The 16,553-nt window shown below is 50.6% G+C and overlaps 2 protein-coding genes across 2 annotated transcripts in view; one reads left to right on the top strand and one right to left on the bottom strand.

The window, feature by feature from the left end:
* ETFA (electron transfer flavoprotein subunit alpha) overlaps nt 1–316 on the top strand; it is an 84,753-nt gene extending 84,437 nt beyond the window's left edge. Inside the window, exon 12 of the mRNA XM_024768985.1 lies at nt 12–316. Coding sequence (XP_024624753.1) covers nt 12–50 — 39 coding nt within the window. The 3' untranslated portion in view covers nt 51–316. The remainder of the gene's footprint in view (nt 1–11) is intronic.
* Nucleotides 317–10,264: 9,948 nt separating this feature from the next.
* The window catches only part of TMEM266 (transmembrane protein 266), a 136,008-nt gene continuing 129,719 nt past the window's right edge, over nt 10,265–16,553 (bottom strand). Inside the window, exons 12-13 of the mRNA XM_024768977.1 lie at nt 12,761–12,823; nt 10,265–11,402 (exon numbers count right to left, since the gene is read on the bottom strand). Of these exons, the coding sequence (XP_024624745.1) occupies nt 10,810–11,402; nt 12,761–12,823 (656 nt within the window). The 3' untranslated portion in view covers nt 10,265–10,809. The remainder of the gene's footprint in view (nt 11,403–12,760; nt 12,824–16,553) is intronic.

The following is a 16,553-nucleotide window of genomic DNA, read 5'->3' as shown; positions in this document are numbered from 1 at the left end:
TTAATTTGCAGGTTGTTCCTGAAATGACAGAACTATTGAAGAAAAAATGAGCCATGACCATGTCTTAAGAAGGAAAATTGTATCAAAGTATATTCAGCTGAAATAGAAATTCATGGCTAACGTAACAATCATTGGAAAGCGTGGAGAGCTACATTTTGTAATTTGAGGGAAAATTCTAACAGGCGCCAGAATGCTTTTTTATGGGGTTATTTTTATGTTTCTTTTTAATTATTTGTGGTTCCACACAGTTATTTTTTGAAATTTTCTAGTTCTGTAATAAAATATATAATAAAGCCTTTTCACAGCTTTAAAACTATTACCAGAAATATGCCTATCTTTGTAAAGGAAGAGAGAAAATTGAAAAAAAGGAGTGAAAGTTAATTTATTATTTTATCTTTGCCTGTGTTGTTCATGGAAGGCTCTGTGTTTTAGGCAAAATTGTAAACATGAATGTTGCCAGCAGCCTAATCAACACAATCTAGTAACAGATAAGGGAACTAGAACGGCAAATTGAGAGTTAAAAAAGCATGGCCACAAAGCATGGATATTATCTTAAATATATTCCAGTCTTCCGAAAATCATAGCTAATGTGACAAAAGCAGACCTGACTTAAACCTGAACCTGCTGAATATATTTAGTTGGCTGAAGTTAATTTAATTTTCCATTTCATTTTAAGGTTTTGTCAGCTGATAGGACTTTGTGTCTATAAAGGAGAGGGAAGTGGAGAAGGAGGGGCTACTTTGAGACAGTATTGCCTCTTACGCTAACAGATAGTTTGATATTATTGTAAATGTTTAAAGTCCTGCTCAGAGAATGCTCTGGCTTTTCTTTTGCCCTCCTGGTGGCTTCCTTTGGGCTGTCTTAGAAAGCAGCCAGGTATGTGAGTTGGCCACATGTGTGGTGAGCACTGGCACTCTCCCTCAGCTGCCCTAGGGCATGGCTGAGGTTGAGAGTGTCGCAAGAGGCCAGAAGCTGGTGTGCATGCAGCCCACAGAACAGAGGCTGGAGAGGCTTTGGCCAAGCCTGCAGGAAGGCGTGGTCAGGTATCTGGGGTCATAGAAAGGCCAGGAGTCAGTAGGCAAGTTGAATGAAGAGAACTGCCACCCTGAAGCCAATCTGCAGAAGGTATAGTAGTTGACAAGGAAAATGGCAGGGAAGAGATAGGAAGTGACTAGTGATACATAAGGGGAAGGAGCAGAGGGGCCGGCCAGTCCCTTTGTGTGGCCAGCCTGGGACTGACTAGTTGAACCCTTTTTGATGTGTCATAATCATTTGCTGTGAAACACTGGCATTTCTGCCTTCTTTTAATGAGATGAGAGGAGCATCAAAGTGATGTTCTGCTAGAACTGTAGAATCCTAGAATGCAGAGCTGAATGATCATCAGGTTCACACCTCTTGGACAGATAGGGATACTGAGGCACAGAGAAGAAGTGAAGGAGGTAAAGTGACTTGTCCAAGGCCACACAGTTTGAATCACCCTTGCAAAAGTAGTTCTCACATCTTTTTGCTGTCTTTGGGGCTCTTCTGAAGAAAGCTAACCTTGCTCATTGCCTTCTCCTTTTACTCCTCATCCCTATTGGACACTGTAACTGGGGGAGAGGAGAGACAGCAAAGGTGATGGCTGCAGAGGTACCCCCAGTATATATAGGGTGTGCTGGCTCACGGAGGACCATCCCAGCTGGTATCTCTGTGTGGCTCCTAGCCCCAGGATTGAACTGGTTGGTCTTTCTCCCTTTTGGCTCCCTCCTATCATGACTGCCCTGCCCCCGCTCTAAGCAGCTGTTCACTTAATTTACTGGGTACAACTCATCACCATCATAATAGCATTAAATATGGTGCTTACTATATGTCAGGCACCATTCTAACACTTGAAATATATTAAACCCCTTAAGTCCTCACAATACCCTGTAAGATAGATGCTATTATTATCATCCCTGTTTTACAGATGAGGAAGCTGAGGCACAAAGAGGTTATATAACTTGCCCAAATTCAGACAGCTTATAAATGAGAGCCAGGATTTGAAACCAGGAAGTTTGGCTTCAGAGCAGTGGCTTCACCAGTATGTGACCTGCCTCACTTCGGCTCAAGGAACAGGGAGTCGCTGCACAGTAACCTCAGGTAAAGGGCACTCAGTGCTTGGTGCTGGGTGGGCAGGGCACACCCTCAGGATCCTAGTTGAGGAGAAGAGTCAGTGTTCTGGGCTTGTCTTTCCAGCAGGAATTCGTTCAACTCAGAAGCCCCTCTAAGTGCCCACTTAAAGTTTACCTTAAAAAGGCAGTTGTGTGAGATGGGGGCAAATTGTTAAAACCACCATATATGCCAGAAGATGCAATTTGACGTGCCCTTTTTTTCCTTACGTTTTGTTGGAAACCAAGCTGTCAGTTCCAAATGACTGCCCCTGCATCTGGCTTGAGGACCCAGAGCAGTAGCTCTGGAAGCAGTGTGGGGAAAGGTGTTAGGAGTAGCTTTCTGTTCTCCCTAGTTTTTTGAGGTCTTTGGTTAACCTCATACGGCCCCTGGGAATTTGGTTAATTAGGCAGAACCTGGAGTCCCTGAGAAAGCAAAAGTACACATGTAGAAGGGCAGCCCTGTGAGGGCAGAGCTGAGTAGGTCCTTGAGGCCATTTAGATCAAGCGAACAACTCCTTATTCTATGGACTGAGGCCCAGTGAGGGCCCTGGTCTCAGCTTTCCAGTAGTTGAGAAAGTACAGAACCCAGCTTTGCCCCTGGTCCCACGGTCTCTCAGCAGTACTATGGGGCATATTCCCTGGTTCATCCGCCAGCTGTGCTGTGTGGGATGCTGGAGCAAACACCTGGAAGTCTGGCCCAGCCACTGTCCTGAAGCTTGTGGTCCTGACAGGGAGAACAGCTTCCTCCTGGGCTCTGAGAATACAAGCTGTCCCTGCCCTCAAGATTTGCAGCTACCAGGGAAGATGAGACCCAAGTGATTAGAAAAGCAGATAGCATGTAGTCAACGCATACAGGGAGAGCTCCCTCAGTGGGCCAGCTGTGGTTATTCCTTGGGCGTGGAGGCATTAATATTAGCATGTGGGGCAGAAGTAGAACAGATAAGGGCTCACGTGGATGCTTGAGGCAGTGACGGGTGGGAAACACAGGGTGTCAGGAAAGGGGTTGATGGTGGTAGGTAGTTAAGGCCAGATTGCAGAGGACATTGACTGATAGGCTGAGGAGTTTGTCCTTTTTCCTTATTGGTCAGTGATTCTCAAACTTTGCCCTCAAGGAATACTGCCATTTCAGGAGCTGGGCTGGGGATGGTACTGTGAACGGGCTTTTCCTGATTTACAGGAAAAAAAAATAGAATTTCCCAATCTAAGTCTTTCTTGCATACGTTTTTCTAAAACTTTGGTTGCTGCTATGTCGTCTTAATATAAGTAGATTCCAAAGTGAATGAACAGGTAGCAAATAGATATTAACTAAGGAGGTCAGCAGCCACTGACCCTCCACAGCTTTTGTTTAGTGGACATGTGTTGAATTCTTAAAAATGCTCTCTGCTGGTTGTTCTGTTCCTTGTTTGTATGTTAGAATTAAACATGTCAGTATATCCAGAATGTTCCACAAATAGCTGCATATGATGTCTTGAGGCCCTGCCACCTGAACAGGTCTTAAGAAGCACCCTCCGGGCAACAGGGAGATATTGACATATATAGAGGAAGGCCTGTAACCTGATCTGGAGGAATAACATAACCTAGAGGAATAAAATAACCTGGCAGTGTGTACAGGATGGATGGAGGGAGGAGGAGAAGATGGAAGTGATTAGGAGGCTGTTGCAGGAATCCTCCGGCCTTATGTCCCGGATGGGTTTGGCTGAAAGCTCTTTGGGTACAGAATGGGCCCCCTGAGACTGTGGAAATGGGTCCGGTGCTGTGGGCGAGGCTGGCAGAGACTGGGACTCTTCCTCCCAGGACAGAGTGGGAGCCATGCTGCCGGCAGAGCCTGGGTGTGTCTGTACTGGGCTGGGGGGCTTTGAATGAAACCTCAGCCATAAGTGTTCTCTTTGCTGTCTTTCTGAAAGGGATAGTCAGCTTGGTTGCATTTCACACTGTCTCTCACGGGGGTAAGAGGGGTTTTTGTTTTGGTCCACATAAAAGTGTGCTTAAGAGGCTGGGAAACGCGGAGAACACTATTGATTGTAACAGATGGATTTGGTTAGCTGTTGCTGAACTAAAGGAGACTTGACTGATAACCTGCAAAAAAAAAGCCCATATAGGGTGATATAATGCCACAATTCGTATAGCCCTAGGGTTTTAAAAATATTTTGTGGGAAACCCAAATGAAGAAGAGTTGCTGATAATCCTTGGTTTATAAAAGCACTTTCATGTAAGTTACTCCAAGAGGTGGAAAAGGTAGGAAACAGTGAAGAAGTCAGGGTCTCAGGAAAGGTGATTTGCCCCAAGGCACAAAGCAGATGGTAGAGGTAGAACACAAACCAGAATTTCGGCAAATGTTACTTGTTAAGAACCTACTAGGTGCATTGTATATCCTTCTCTAATACTATGATCCCCAAAGGGGGTATCATTAACCCCTACTTTCTGGCTGAAGAAATGGGCTGAGAGGTAACCGAGCAGAGGCAGTAATTGAGATGTGGAACCTAAGCTGACTCCAGGTTTGGAGGGCTTGGCCTTTGCACCGTGCCAGGCTCTCCCCCAGCATCTAACAGCTTCTCCAGGACTTATCCTCTGGCTTGCACTGCCTCAAAACAGCAAGCTCGTCATTAGAAACATGGACGTGTGATGGAATTAGGAATTTATTGGGAAGGAAGCTGGCATTTACCTTCTTTGGTGCCCGACTGGTGAGCAGTCAGGCCATGGTGAGGTTTTACTTGTCTGGGCTTCACCTTCTTTGCCTCCCACAACTGGTCACGTGGTTAAAGGCAGCTTACTGCTGCCTTTTTGTGGACTCAAGTCCAGCTTGGAGGGCTGTTTCCCTTCCCAGCGTGGGGCCTGCACGGGGAACATTGGGGTCTGGGACCTGGGGACCACAGGAAGGGCTGAGCACTGAGTGGGCTGGTCACCAGGACCCTTGGATTCTTGTCCTTGTTCTGATATGGTCTCAGAGGTACCCTGGCCACATTCCTTCTCCTTTTAGCCTTCATTTTCCTCATCTGTAAAACGGCAAATTGCACTTGGTAATCTTCCAAGTTATCTTCAAGCTTTGACCTGTGTGAATGTGTTGGCAGATATCAAGCAGCTTAGGTAAATGGAGACAGATGCTGTGCTGAGGGCTTTACAGACATTATATTTCATTTAAGCTTCATAACCCCACAAGGTATAGTAGTATTCTCCATTCTCCAGTTGAGAAAACTGAAGCCTACAGAGCTTAAAACATTTGCCAAAGGATTCATAGCTAGTGAGTGGTGACCTTGGGCCAAAGTTTACTCTCAACCACATGCCATATCCTGAGTCCCTCTTTGGGAACACAGAGGATGTACCTAATCCAGCCTGACTGGGGCAGGCTGAAGTGGAGGGGAGCAAGATGAGACAGCTAAGCCGAGTTCAGAAGGACCAGTCAGAATCAACCCATAAAGAAATGTATCCCAGGCAAAAGGCCCAGTGTGAACAAGGCACGGAAGCACCAAGAACGTGACACACTCTGGACCCCAATCCCTCAGTCCCCTTTTAACCTGATTCCTCCATTCTAAAACGTTCCTTACTGAGGGAAGTAGGGGGTCTTTGTACTAGAATCTGGATCTAGTCTGCACACTGGCTATCTTTTGTGGCACTTAGCAAACCCAGGTCCAAGAACCCCATGCCTCTTCTTTATGCAGTGGAGGTGGAGGTGAGCCTACCTAGATGTGAGGCTAATTGATGTTGGGGAGGCTCCTAGAGCGCTTGGTGAAAGGTGCCCTGTAAATCTCAGACACTGAAGAATTCTGCCACATTCATCACAGTGTTTAATGTCCTGATTGATCTCCAGGGTAGTCAATTTCATTTGCTTGTTTCAGGATGAATAGGCAGCCTGCTCCCCTATGCTATATAGCCTGGGGCTCTGCATAAAATTATGCCAGCCCTGTCTCTTTAGTAGCTTGCAATAAATTTAGCAGCAAATGTTCCATCATTTTCTTTGGATAATTAAATTAACTATTCACCAGGAGACAATACTAAACTTCTCAGTGCTGGAGCAAAAAAAAAAAAATTCCAGAGTAGATATGAATTCATCACTCAGTTTATGCCATGGAAATGTATGTTTTTGGCTTGTACTGGAAAAGGGAGAGGAAAGCAGATAAGGTGGCTCCTGTCTGGGGAACAACAGTGCTGTAACTTGGGGTGACTCCAGGGCATTATTTACAGGGGAACCAGTGGGGATACAGTGCCTGAACTGGCTATTGGTGCTGGGGGGTAGGGCACACGTCCTCTCAGCACCCATCTACCACCCTCTCTCCACATCAGACTATCAGTGGCAGCAAATGAAATAGCTGAGCATCTCCTGGGCAGCCTTCCCCAGAAGTGCTGAACGTGGGTAGGCAGTGAAACACCCCAGGCATCCATTATTAATAAGGATGGTTTCTGTTTGTGTCTCCCTCGAAACATTCTCAAAGGGCTTTCCCTTCCATTATGTCATTAGCTATCCCAGCAACCCTCACGGGGATGGGGGCGGAGGGGACGAGAGTTATTATTCCTGCTGTACAGGGTGAGGAAGCAGGTCCAAGGATTCGCTTGGAGCCATGTAGCAAACCAGAAACAGAGCTGGGCTGAGAATCCAGGGCTTTGGCACACCCTGGATGCACCACAGCATCTGAGATGGAGGGTGGAGGTGGAGTGATCCAGACTTCTCTCCTGCCCTGAGATGTCCTTTCAAAACCTGGGGTTAACTCCCAGAGTTGTTGGGTATCCTTGTTAAGCAACTCTGTGCAAGTCTCCTATTGACTTGTTAGTAAGATACTTGGTTTTTAAGAAGGCTTCCTTGGACCTCATCTTATCTGAGGCTCTCCCCAGCTCACAGAGTGTATGGCCCCACCTTTAGTCTCTTTAGAGATGAGAAAATTACACCAGAGAGGAATGGAGGCAGCACCAGTCAGGAGCTTGGAGTCAGAAAGGTGTTCCTGAGCTGAGAGTCACTGATGGAATAAACACCCACCACGCCAAAGAGAATTCCTGGCCACCAGCCTCTAATTGTCCAGGGTCTGTGAAAAACCCCAGTCTGTGTGACTTGATCTGAAAAACCAAGGTTTGGGCTGGAGGACTTGCCCAGGGCTGACTGGAGAGGAGCCAGTTGTGTCATTCAGGGAAGGTCTTACAGCTCCCCAGTCCTGGGTGGACTTAGAGCCAGGCCTGCAGGTCTCTGGCCAAGCTGCCTTGGGGGCTGGCCACCAGTACTGGTGGCTCTCAGCCTTGCCTTCGCTGCCAGGTTTGGCAGGTCAGGGTGGCACCCTGGCCACAGGATTGGCTCCTTTCCAGCTTCATGGCAGGGCGGAGCCAGGAGGCTGGCCCTGTGGGAGGAGCCACAGGGCTCTGCAGAGAGGGTGGGCTGGTCCCTCCAGCCTGAGGGGCCACGTAGGCTGATTTCTCTCTCTGGCTCTCCTGATGACACCTGGTTTATTTCCCCACAGTTCGTTTCACCATATCCAGCATGGCATCTAACCTAGACAGACCTGGGTTTGAATCCTGCCAGTAGTTTAGCTGTATGCCCTTGGGCAAGTCATTTAATTAATCATTCTGTGTCTGTTTTCTCCTCTGTAAAGCAGGGAAAACAGCACCCAGTTTGCAAGGCTGTGATCAAGACCCATCACAGACCCAAAGAGCACCCATCACAACAGGAAATGAATAAATGGGAGCCATTACTGTTATCACCCTCTTGTTGGCTTATAGGAGACAGCAGCTGTTACCAGACCCTCCTGTCTCCTGGGAGATTACCAGAGTGGGCTCTCTGAATGGGCTGATGAGCAAGGGGAGCTATTTCCCAGAGCTGCAAACCTCCCAGGGAGTGCTCAGGCTCCATCTCCACCGGTCCCCAGCTGCCCGCCAGCCGTAACTCTGGGCTATGGCACCCGGGGGAACCGTGAAAGCCAAAGCTTTTACTCTCCACCTCCTGCGCTTCAGGCTGTGAGAGACTGCCCTGCACCTGTCCTCAGGTGAGTGGCTTCCTCTGTCTGTGTGCACCCTCTAACTCGGTGACTGTAGACTCTGTTCTCAGAGAGGTGGGACCACCTCTTGGCATCTCTGTCCCCAGTCTTCATCTGCTTGTGTGGCAGTTCTAACACTGCTACTGCCTGTTCAAGCAGAAAGGCAACAGTGAACGCTCAGGCAGAATTTCACCTCACAGCAATTTGTAAATACCCTAAGAAACCAGCTTTTAAAAGTGGAGGTCTTCTAGGTGGGGAAACTGAGGCAGAGAGCAGGGGCCACTTGCCTAGCATCTTACCCCATTGCTTTCCTCCCTGTCCTGTGGTTTTCTCTGCAGTAGAAGTCCACAGCAGAGGCGGTGCCAGCTAGGAGCTGGGTTTCAGCTCTGGCACAGGACAGGCTCATTTACCTGTTTGGGTAGCCAGCACTAGCCCATGAGCTGGGGTGACGGTAAGTCAGCAAAGAAGGCATCACAGCTTAGCAAGTTGGGCCTGGCCGAGGAGGGTAGCTGTTTCTAGTCCAGCAGATGCAGACCGCTAATAACAGACCCTGCTGACTCCTGCCCTAGAGATTATAAATCAGGTAATGCCCTCCAGCCCATCATGTGACAAAACCTAAGAGTGACCACTTTACTTCCAAAGGCTCTAAAACTTGGGAGTCCTAGCACCTAGCACACTGCCAGGCAGATTTGGGCTCCAGTTTCAGTGCCTCTCTTATTAGTGTTTGACCTCAGAGAAGTTTCTTAAACCTCTCAGCCTTGGGTGCTACACCTGTAAGATGGGCCGTGTTACCATCTCACAGGGTCATCAGAAGGTTACAGGAGCCCAAGTGTGTAGAGGCCTTACAGAGTGCTCAGTAATGGAAGCTGTAACTATGCTGCTGGTGACTGGAATGCCTCAGATTACACCCCAAAACGGCTTGGTTGGACACTGCCCCCTTTAATATCTTTTTTGACAAGTGCTGATCTCCCCACAAATCATGAAGGTGTTCTTTGTCTGCATGTAGTAATTTCCCTCCTTTTTTTCCAATTCAGCCGTCTTTCCTGAGTGACTCTGTGCCCAAGCCTGTGGCCTTACGCAGGGCTCTAGGGTTTTAATGGGACTCGGGCCTGATCCCTGATCTTGAGGACCAAGGGGATGCAAGCGGGGATGCAGATGCTGAGCAAGCCAGGGGATCACTGACTGCACCGTCAGGGTGAGTCCAAGGGGCCACAGGAGCTGGGAGGACACCCTGACCTACTAGTGAGACACATGAGTAGTGAGAACAACCTGCACACACACGGAGGGGAGAAAGAGCAGGTTGGGAGGGGTGGCCAGGGGGCAGGCAAGTGAGCTCATTTAGGAGTTGTGACCCCACCAAGAAACTCAGTTGAGGCAATGGGAGCCCTTGAAATGAAAAAAATTACCTTCCCTTTTTCTTCTGGACATAGAAAATGAAACATAGTGGTCATAAAAATCCCTTGGAGGCTTTTCAGCAAGGGAGACAGTGACCAGGCTCAGCAGCCCAGGTGGGGACACACTGATTGGAGGCGGGTGGAGCCAGAGCTGGGCCTGGGCCTTAGCAAGGCTGTGATGATGGGGTCTGGGGCAGGTGACTTGGAGTGCAGAATGGCCAGCGTTCCTTGACTGCTTGTGGGGGATGAGAAGGGAGCCAACATTCATTCACGTTCATGGCTGGGTGGATGGTGGTGCCCTGGCTGGGAACCCGGGAGGAGGCGCAGGCTGCGAGCAAGTTATCATGCTCAGCTTTGGACCTGCCAAGTTCAAGATCCCTGAGGGATGGAGCCCTGGGTCAGTGAGCTAGCTGCGTCTGGGAGTTGTCAGCAAGGAACACAGTATTCTGAGCTCCATTTTGGTGGGGAGATGAGGGAAGGGAAGGTACTAGTTGACAGTCACACAGGCAGGCAGTGTGAGCGCTTTCCTCCCGGGGTCCAGGGCTCCTTCCACTCTATAACGGCCTCGGGGACACCAGAGAGGGGTTGGGGCTCCCTGGGTTGGTTTTCAAGGCCAACTCGAACCCAAACAAGCTACGCTGGGGTCCTCACTTGGAATAGCAACCAAAGGAACACCTCTGCCAACTGGAAGTCTCAGTGCAGGTGGTTTTTATTATTAAAGCCAAGATTGGAAAATGGCTGTCCCCCCACCCCCCTGACCCTCCCACCCACCTTCAGATCCATCCCTTTATATCCTGTGAAGGTGAAAACTAGATTTGTCTTGAAAAGACTCAGAAATGCTCATGCCTAAATGAGAGAATGAGGACAAATGAAATAGGCTCAGATGGTGGTCTGTGTGTGATTGTGTTGGCTCCACCCAGGATTCCTGGAAAAGACGGCTTGGGGTTGGGGCTGGATAGCCCCTGCTCACAGTGCTGTTCCCGGGGGTCCGGGGTGGGCATCAGGAACAAAGGCAACGGAAGAGGCTGAGCTGGCCCCCGCACTCTGCCCTGCTGAAGCTGGGCCACAGGCTGGTTTTTGTAAAAGTGGTTTAAAAAAACCCCAGCCACGAGCACCACCCTCCCCTGAGCAGGGTGAGAGGAGGCGCCAGCTCTGGGCTTTGAGGTCTGAGGCGTGTGGCCTCCTGGCCTGGCGTCACCTCCCTGGAGGCAGGCAGCACCCTGAGGGAGGCCAGGAGGGCTCCTGGGCCCCTTGTGTGGCCCCGGTAGCCTCCAGGGCCCTGGGAGAGCGTGAGATGGCTGGCTGCCCCGCTCCCTCCCAGCCTGCCCGGAGGCTCTAGGCTTCAGGGACCCTGTGCAACTTTTGCTCTTTGGATTCCAAAGATCTGAACTTCTCCTCCAGCACAGGTGCAGCAGGCTGGAAATGGATGACAGGCTTGATCTGAAAGACAGTGAAGCCCTCCTGGTTCTTCTGGTTGAACAGACTTACCCTGTGCTCCAGCTCGGGGCTGGTTTGGGCCAAGCCCGCTGTGCTGGGCCGGGCAAGGGAGGCTGGGTCCAAGGCCCTCCGGGATGGGCAGGGGTCCTCTGACAGGGAGGACAACAGGTCCTGGACTGTGGCCTCTGCCGTCTCCTGCTGAGGTGGTGGCGGCAGTGGCAGGGGGGAGGGGCTAGGCTCAGAGGACGGCTCCTCGCGGGCGGTGCTGCAGTCCATGGAGCAGCCCAGCGTCTGGCTGCTGTCACTCTGTGCCTGGGTGACGGAGCCGTGAGTGGAGCGGGAGGCGCTCTCAGAGGTGGCGCTGGCGCAGGTACCATCGCTGCCAAGCTTCAGTGGCACATCGACAGAAAAGAGGTCAGAGGAGATGGGCTGGTGGATGTCTATGGCCGCCGTGGTGACCACGCACACAGCTGGCTCTGGGGCACCGCTGTCTGCAAGGAAGGAGGGGATGTGGGTCACACTCCGCCCTTGCCACACCTCTGCGTGCCCTGATGGGGGCGGGTCTAGGAATGGGGCTGGATGGTGGGCAGTGAGTGTGAGTGGGCTTTGCTGGGAGAGGTCTTGGCAGGCGGTCCAGTTCTCCAATATTCACTGACCGCCCTGAGGGAGGATTATGCCTCCCCATCTTGCTGAACTCAAGTGCGGACACGTGACGTGACTTGGCCAATCATCTGTGAGAACTGACCAGTGGCATTTCCCAGAGAAGCTATGTAAACCAGACGTGCTTTGCTCTGGCAGTCAACACTGTTCTGGAAGGGGTGACAGGTGTTCTGCCTGCTGGGTGCTAGAGTAAAGATGACAGCCTGGGCACAGAGCCCCTGGCCAGTGTGCCATGGGCCTTTGTTGATTTATTTAAACCACACAGATGTGGGGTGATTGCCCCTGTGGCATAACCTAGCCCATCCTAACTCAGAAAGCATGGTGTGCCACGACAAGGAATTTGAATTTCATGGTCAGAGGGGGTCCAGTGTGATTGATAGTGACATGACCAGAGCTGTGCCTTCAGAAGACTGATTAATCTCTATATGATGCATTGTAGGGGGAGGGTAGAGACACCTCAAAATGTCTTTTCTCTAAGTGAGAAGTATCAAGGGGCTGAATCATAGTGGGTGTAGTGTGGTCAAGGTTTCTCTCTAAAGTGGTGGGGAGAGTGTACTGGGAGATGGTGGTCTTTGAGATCAGCAGGTTAGATAAGGCTTTGGAAGAGGAGACAGAAGAGGGAGTCTAGCCTTACAACGGAGTTTACCAGGATTTAAGGGCTGTGAAACCCAAACTACAAGATTCAAGACATTGGCTAAGGAGAAACAAGATGTTGAAGGACTGAGTATTATTTTTAAACTCAACCTTTTCCATAAGTGAAGACCTCTAGGTCCCCTAAAGTGCAAGAATGAAACATAAATCAAGCAAGGACATGCCCAATGCCTGTGGCTTCTCGAGCCCAACTACGCTGCTATCTCACCCCCATCATGCTCATCCTGAAAGGTTCTCAGGTTGGGAGGCGCTGAGCTCACTTAGACGTCTAGATTCCAGCCCCCTTCCATTCCAGGGTCGCCCACGCAGCTCTCTTTGGCGATCCCAGAGCATTCCCACCCCGGCACCCACAGCTCTAGTGCTAGAGTTTGCTGGGAGCCTTGAACCCTGCCTGCAGCTATGGTTCACAGGTGCTGGGAGATGGACAGCCAGGTCGAGTTGTCCCTAGCCTGGATGTTAGGGGTTGCCAGGGTCACCTCTGGCACAGGGCCACACAGAAGTTCCGGTACATGCAGAACAGCCGCCGACACACACTTACCACTGCTGGGCCCATTGTAGTACTGGCTGATGTAGCTGTTCATGTCATCTTTCACTGCAGCTTCTATGGAGGTGGGGACAGAGAAGGGTGAGTGTGATGGTAAGCCAGAGAGTCCAAGAGGCAGGGGCTGTGGCCGGTTCTCGCTCCTCCCCCAGTATTCCTGCCCCTACCCCCCATTACCACGAGGGGAGGCAGGCACTTGTCTCCCACAAGCTCTCTGACGCTTTGATCCTCCGTGGGGGACTGCATGTCTCATCTGCCCCAGGGCTGGGCTGGACTGGGTATCAGGGAGCATCTCCAGCTTGCTGTGTGATATGTACAGGCCCTTTCCTTCTCTGTCCTCAGTTTCCCCCCTCTCTGAGATAAGGGGTGTGGAAATAGTTCCTCAGGGCCTTCCCTGCCTGGATGTCCTGAGTCTCTGAATCCATCTGAGGTTCTCAGGGTCACCGGGAATGCTGTCCTCAGTGCAAAAGCCTCAAAGCCCCATTTGCAGCCACACACAGCCAGGTGCTGATCATCGGCGACAGCCCCCTCGGTCTTCCACGCTGTACAGGAAAGGACATGGGCGCTGGGCATGCCCACCCCCTACACTGTTCCCAGCACATGGTAAGTGCTCACTAAACAGTTATTGAATGAATAACAAATGAGAAGGTGTAAAGCTGTCCAGGTCAAGAGAGATGGTAAGGGAACAGGGTCTCAAAGAAATGTTGGTTCATTTTCCTGAAGGGGTGGGGAAGGAATGGAGAGAGGAGAGGTGAGAACTTCACAGAGAGGCCTGCCCATAGGAGGAAAAGCAGATGACAGGAGACCCCAAAAGCCATCCTAAGGAGCTTAGCTTTGCAAGTACAGTGAGGAGCCACCGGAAAGTGTGAACATGGTCAGGTGTGAGTCACTCCCAAGGTTGTGGGGAGAGTGGCTGGGAAGGTGTCAGACTTTAAGACAGGAGAACAGAGACCACAGTGCCCAGGTGAGGAAGACAGGCCCTGAGGGAGGCTGGGTGGTGCCTGATGGGGCAGAAGGGAAGGACTTGGGGTCCACACCCCAAGAAGCCATGGTCTGCAGGTGATTGGACCTGACGCTTTCTGTGGCCACCTTCCTGGGCACACCTGAGATGGCTGCAGAAGCCAGTCTGCCCTGACACTGGGAGACTAGGTGGCAGCACACACAGCAACCTGGCTCTTAAAAGCTTTTTTGGCCTCTTTTGATCGTTAAATGCCTGTGGTCATTTCATTTTTTTTTTTAAATGAAAAAAGGTGTGTTTTTCACTAATGTCTGAGCTGAGGGAGGGGCCCCAGGCTGGCTCCAGGCCCTGCTTCAGGATCAACCAGCAACACTCCCTCAGAATCAGACAGCAGCACTCTTCTCCATGGTCCTTCATAATTTATGTTGTAAATGCTGTCTAGCCCTGCAGGCCACCCTGGGTAGTGGGAGGTGGGAGGTTCTGGTCTCTTATCTTGGTTTTATCCTGAGGCCATGGCAGCAGGCACCTGTGATGGGGCTGTGGAGGGCCATGTGACATGGGCAGGACAATGAACTCAGCTAAAGTATCCACAGACCCATGAATCCCAAAGGGGCCACTCTCAGGAGGTGGCCTGGAGTGAATGAGAAAAACCCAGAGCCTGGGCTCTTGCGCCCACCATGGGAACCTGGGCACGTCACAGCCCCTCTCTGGGCCTCAGTTTCTTTACCTGTACCACGAGGGGGCCAGCGGGGCTCTTAGAGATTGCAACAGCTGGCTCCCAACCCCTCTGCCAGCCCTGAAGTTCCAAGAGGTGGAGTCAGAGCAGAGTGGGAAGGGACCGGAGGCATCTGAGCTGTGTCCCGAACCCCCAGTGCAGGAATCACCTCAACATCTGCCTGACGGGGGGCTCTCCCCACCAGGGCCTGTGCACCTCAGGGAAGGGGACTCCTACCTCTTTGGTGAGCAGCTCTAATAATCAGGGTTGAACTATTTGTAATGAGGTGGGTAGACCTAGAGTCTGTCATACAGAGTGAAGTAAGTCAGAAAGAGAGAGACAAATACCGTATGCTAACACATATATATATGGAATTTAAGAAAAAAAATGTCATGAAGAGCCTAGGCGAAGACAGGAATAAAGACACAGACCTAGTAGAGAATGGACTTGAGGATATGGGCAGGGGGAAGGGTAAGCTGTGAGAAAGTGAGAGAGAGGCATGGACATATATACACTACCAAATGTAAGGTAGATAGCTAGTGGGAAGCAGCCTCAAAGCACAGGGAGATCAGCTCGGTGCTTTGTGATCGCCTGGAGGGGTGGGATAGGGAGGGTGGGATGGATGGAGACGCAAGAGGGAAGAGATATGGGCACATATGTATATATATAACTGATTCATTTTGTTGTAAAGCAGAAACTAACACACCATTGTAAAGTAATTATACTCCAATAAAGATGTTAAAAAAAAAAAAAAAAAATCAGGTTCATCTGTGCTCAACACAGTCAGTGTGCCTGACCCTCTAGCTCCAAGGAACACAGTCAGAGCCTCCTAGGGACGTCCACTCCTTGGTCAGGCAGCCAGTCTCTGTCTCCTCAGGAAGAGCCTGCTATGTGAAGCCTTGCAGATCCTGCCCCCACAGGTACCAAGGCTAAGCCCATTTCTACTCACAGTCTGTATGACAGAACTTCCAGCACTTAAAAAGCCCTCACATCCCTCCTGAGAATTCTCTTCTGAGAAACCCCTGTCCATTTTTCACCCCTCCCCAGTTTTCCAGCCTCTCCACTCTGAAGCTTTCACTGTGGGCTCTAGATGAGACCAAGATGGGGGGAGGAGTAGGGAGGAGGGAGCTAGCGTTTACTGTGCCCTTCAATGTTCCAGACTGCAGGTTCGGCACTTCACACACCAACCTCCTTTAATCCTCACTGCTGTCCTGCAAGGCTGGGATTGTTCAACAGATGGGTCCTTCCCAAGATCCGGTGTGATCATTCCCCTAATGCAGCCTAACCTCCTCCAAGTGGGTTTAGCAACCACCCTACTCTGCTGACTCACGAGCTCGTGGCCAACATCAATGCCCAGGTCTTCTCTGCAGGAGCTGGGGTCAGGCCAGCCAGGCCTTTGCCATTCTGTAGCTGTGTAACCCCCCTCTGCCAGAGGACTTCATGTTTATCATCTCAGGCAAATGTCAGCTTGCTGGTTTCAGCCCAGAGCCTGCTGAAAGCATTCTGAATCTTGATTCAGTCTACTAAGGTATTCTCTCTCTCTCTCCTGTCTCAGTGTTGACTATTTGAGGATGCTGACATCTTCATCCAAGCCATTTATAAAAATAACGTAGGCCAGGTGACCTTCAGCCCAGATATCTCTCCTGAGCTTTTGACTTGTCTGGCCAACTGGACAGCTTCACCTGGATGACCTCCAGCTACCTCTGACTCAACATGTCCAAAATAGAACTCAGTTTCTCCCTCCACCTCCATCTTGGTGAATGGTTCCCTTGCCCACCCAGGCTGGGACCCTGGTCACTTCTCCATGCTTCTTCTCCATCCTTACCAACAATGCAACTGCTGCTGAATCTGACCAGTTGAGGGACCCCAGATACCCTCTGCTATGGCCCATAGTCCAGCCTTAGGTCAGACCTCTTGCTTTCCCCTTTGGACTTTCGTCATGCCTGCAGGATTAATGAATGGGATTGCTCACTCCATGCACATGCCTGACACAGAACCTAGGTCTCCAGGCAGCCACTGCAGGCCTGTCCAGTCTGTATTTGCTTGTTCTGCTCCAAACATGTTCCCACACAGGGGCCTCAGAGTGAACTTTTAGACAAGTCAGAGCAAGGCCTGCC

The sequence above is a fragment of the Neophocaena asiaeorientalis genome, unplaced genomic scaffold (genome assembly GCF_003031525.2).
Source record: "Neophocaena asiaeorientalis asiaeorientalis breed wild unplaced genomic scaffold, Neophocaena_asiaeorientalis_V1.1 scaffold879, whole genome shotgun sequence".
NCBI classification, from domain to species: Eukaryota; Metazoa; Chordata; class Mammalia; order Artiodactyla; family Phocoenidae; genus Neophocaena; species Neophocaena asiaeorientalis.
The sequence above is the reverse complement of the archived record's forward strand: the minus strand, read 5'-3'. Positions and strand labels throughout refer to the sequence as shown.